Source organism: Antrostomus carolinensis, unplaced genomic scaffold (genome assembly GCF_000700745.2).
Source record: "Antrostomus carolinensis isolate BGI_N321 unplaced genomic scaffold, ASM70074v2 scaffold25107, whole genome shotgun sequence".
Lineage (NCBI taxonomy): Eukaryota > Metazoa > Chordata > Aves > Caprimulgiformes > Caprimulgidae > Antrostomus > Antrostomus carolinensis.
Genome location: NW_010325688.1, coordinates 49,367 through 52,930, shown reverse-complemented (window position 1 = coordinate 52,930; position 3,564 = coordinate 49,367). Strand labels below are relative to the sequence as shown.

Sequence of the window (3,564 nt, the reverse complement as noted above, 5' to 3'; positions counted from 1 at the left end):
CTCTCTTCTCAAGGGAAGAAATTCTACACAGTGCTTTCTCCTCCCAAGCAGATCCTTGTCACCAGGACACATTGCCAGTCAAGCTCCTTCCAACGCAGGGCAGGCTTGGTGGCCCCCTGTCCCTTCAGCCTGTGGAGGGGCAGGCAGACATGTCCTTGGGTCAGGAATGGTGGGGGGGGCAAGGACTGAAATTGTCCTTCACAAGATGATATGAGCCACTTGGCCTTTCCACACTGCCCGCCCAGCTCTGAAGCCAGCTGGAGCTGGCCAGGAGAAGCCAAATGTCTTTCAGTGTCCCAAAGAAATATCTGGCCTCCTGGGCCAGGGACTTGGGTGACTTCTAGTGACCGCAATGGCCTGGGATGACGTGCTATCTGACCCAAGACAGGGCCCTGCTGGGCTACTTCGGGCTGCGCTCCAGCCTGCAGCTAGCACGGGTGACAGCCGCCCAGGAGAGCTCGAGCTCCTCGGAAGGGGAGGGATGAAGTGCACGTTGCTGCTGGAGAAGGACAGACACGCTCACGGCCCCGTGCCCAGGCTGCAGGCAGGCAGGCTCTGCAAGGCAGTGCGGGAGGATCCCTGGGAGCTAGAGGAGGCCAGTGAGGTGGCAGTTCTTTGCAAACTACCCTCTGTCACCGCTGTGGGCAAGCAGGGTGTCACAGACACCCCGTCCCAGGGCAGACACGTGCTGCTTCCCCACGCTCCGCAGCTCTCCGCTGCCACGCGCTCCTCTCCAGCTCAAGATGAGCTTGTCCCATCGCAGCCTGCAAGGCTCTGCAGCACCAGCGCTGCTTTCTAGGCACGGCCGTGTCTGCTGCTCCTCCCACACCGCATCCTCTCCGTGCTGGGCTTTCAGCAGCTGGAGCCATTCTGCATCTCCTCTCTGCTTTGCTCCTCCCCAGAGGGCAGGTCTGGGCCAGAGCCAAGCACCAGCTCAGGCCCGCTCTTCTGCCACAGACCTGCCACCGCAGACATGACCCAGAGCTCTCCTGCCACGGCCAAGCACCCTTCTCCCTGCTCTCACAGCACACGTACAATTTGCTGATATGCACGGCTGGAAATGAGGAGCTTTGCTTCAGCAAAAATGCTCGGGAAGTGTAAAATCAATTCACTGAGATTTGGAGCAGACACTTCAAACACAAGTTCTCCGGGGAAGCAAGAACCTGCAGAATGGCTCGGAGCAGCCAACAGCTTTCCATGTCCAACTGGCACTTCTGAAACCCAGCTTCAGCGGGGAGGGAGACGGGCAGATACACAGTCCCCCTCCCACCGCGGGGTAAGGGGGGTTCACGCAGGACTGGAGGAGAAGGAATACGTTTGGCAAAGGCTGGCACCGAGGCTCACTTCTGGAATGGGAAGACAGCTTACAACATCAAATCCACTCCCGTTTCTGTGCAGATTAAAATGAACAGCACTGAGTTTGAGTAAGGTGGTTTTGTTTTCCAGTTTACAGAATGCAGTCTTGCCCCTTTTTTTAAAAAAAAAACCAAACAAAAACATAGAAATGACCAAAAAAATTTCTCTATAAATACCATATATACAATTTAGGCAAAAACAAAACCAAAAAACTTCCAGAAAAGACCTTCCCTCCAGGTGGAGTGTTCAGAGTGACAGCAGAGAGGACAAAGCTTTGCATTCAGTAGGGGCAAGACATCGTGTAACAATTCTAACAGCCTCCAGGTTTGGGAGGGACCAGAAGTGCCCGTGAGCATGGCAGAGGGGAGAGGAAATCTCAGGCAGCACGAGACAAGAACAGTTTTGGGGCAGAGGGGAGGCAGGAGGAGGGCAGAGGACAGATGATATGGCCATGAACTTGGAAGGCCCACAGCAGTATTCAAGTAATGGGAGGGTTAAAACCCTAACGAGGCGTTTGTTTTAAAAGAACACGCTGGCTTTTCGGGCTCTTCTCCTCTCACCCACTGGTTTGGGGCAGCTAAGGAGAGGAGAGGTGAGCTGGGGGGCTGATGGAGGAGCTCTGCTCCACCTCACCACAAAATGGGGGGGGCTCTGCATGACTCCCACCAGGGGCTCGGTGCCAGGCTGCCCAGGGTCTTCAGAGCCCATCTGTTGGGAGGATTTACCCCTGTCCTGAAGCAGCTTTGTGAGTGATCTGCCAGCATCACAGAGTTCCAGTTTGGAGAAATAAAAGAAAGGCCAAATGAAGGGACCTTGGCACAGCCTTCACATTTATGGGGGCTCTCACCCCAACAATTGCCCAGCACCATTTCAAGACATGGGGAGAATTCAAGTTGGGAGCTAGGATCTGGTTCTAAGCAAAACTCCACCTTGCTGAAGCAAGCCAACGTGGATTTTCACATGACAAAGGTGTTCTTTTAAAACAAACCACCACCACCAACAAAAAAAAGAACGTTATGAGGTTATCTGAGTTAAAAAGCTTAAAAAAAACCCAAACAGTCCTGCAGTCAGAGTCACACACAGAAGAACCAACCCACACCTACATGCGCCAGGAACAGTAAAATGACAATATATATAAAATTAACCAATAAAGTGCATGTTCCTTATATTACACCTGCCCCTTGTGTGAACGCAACACCACGGGTTGGGGGTAAGAAATCACAGCCGAGGGCTCAGGATCACATAGTGTTGTAGAGGGGATTGGTTGTCCGCTTTTTATCATTGGTCTTTTTGAGCCTCCTCAGAGGGTGAGTTCTCCCGTGCTGCTGCCGGGGTGCGACAGCCAGACCTCGAGCTGGAGACAAGGAGTCCAAGACCTGCACCTGGAGCAGCGGAGGACCCTCCTCGGAGGTAGTCCACGTCGGATCCGTGCTGGAAAACAAATTTTGCTGGCTGGAGCCACACTCTTTGGCGTACTGAGCCAGCGGCCGCTCCACCGGCTTGCTCTGTGCAATGCACTCGGCTGTTCTGAGCTGTTCCACAAAATGCTTGGCAGGCTCTGGGGAGGAAAGGCGATGCTTTCCACACGTGTTTTCCGAGTCCCTCTCCAACCTCCCCCCGCAAAAGCCTCGACCGAGGGCAACGCAGGTGAGAAGCACCGGGTTGGCATCCGAAGAAGCCGACTCCCTCTCGGATAAGTCGTCCTTGGAGAGGTCCAGGCAGTCCAGTTTGGCCAAGGATGCTGAGCGTTTCATGTGGGAGGGTGTGGTGAGCCCCGCGTGCCGGATTCGAGCCTCTATTTCCTTGGCTCGTTGCTTGACCAGCCCGGGGCTGTTGCTGCGCTCCTCCACGCTGTGGCTGCTGGAGCTGTGGGGGAGGCTGTAACACAGGAATGAGATGTCCAGAAGGTCCATGTTTTCAGCGTGTTGGCTGGTGAAGTCCTCACCACTCAGCTGCCTCGAGGTGCCAGCACCCCCCCTGCAGAGAGGCTTGGGGCTGTCCCTGAATGGGAGAGTCACATCTCCCTCAATGCCACACGGTGTGACCACCTCATCGTCTGTACCTGTGCTCTGCTCAGTGACGCCTTCCAGGTGAATTACGTAGGGGTAAGAAGAGTGATCTAAGCTGAGTGAAGGCGTAGAGGTCACCTGGGTAGAGGGAGAAGCAGCACCGAGGTGAACAGGTAACCCACCACCTTCCTGGCTGGGG

At 54.9% G+C, this 3,564-nt stretch overlaps 1 protein-coding gene across 1 annotated transcript in view; it reads right to left on the bottom strand.

Moving 5' to 3' along the window:
• Positions 1–2,594: 2,594 nt before the first annotated feature.
• LOC104527578 (protein phosphatase Slingshot homolog 2) overlaps positions 2,595–3,564 on the bottom strand; it is a gene marked incomplete at its 5' end in the record, with an annotated part of 31,647 nt that continues 30,677 nt past the window's right edge. The window contains 1 exon segment of the mRNA XM_029085804.1: positions 2,595–3,564. This exon segment is cut by the window's right edge and continues 22 nt beyond it. Coding sequence (XP_028941637.1) covers positions 2,595–3,564 — 970 coding nt within the window.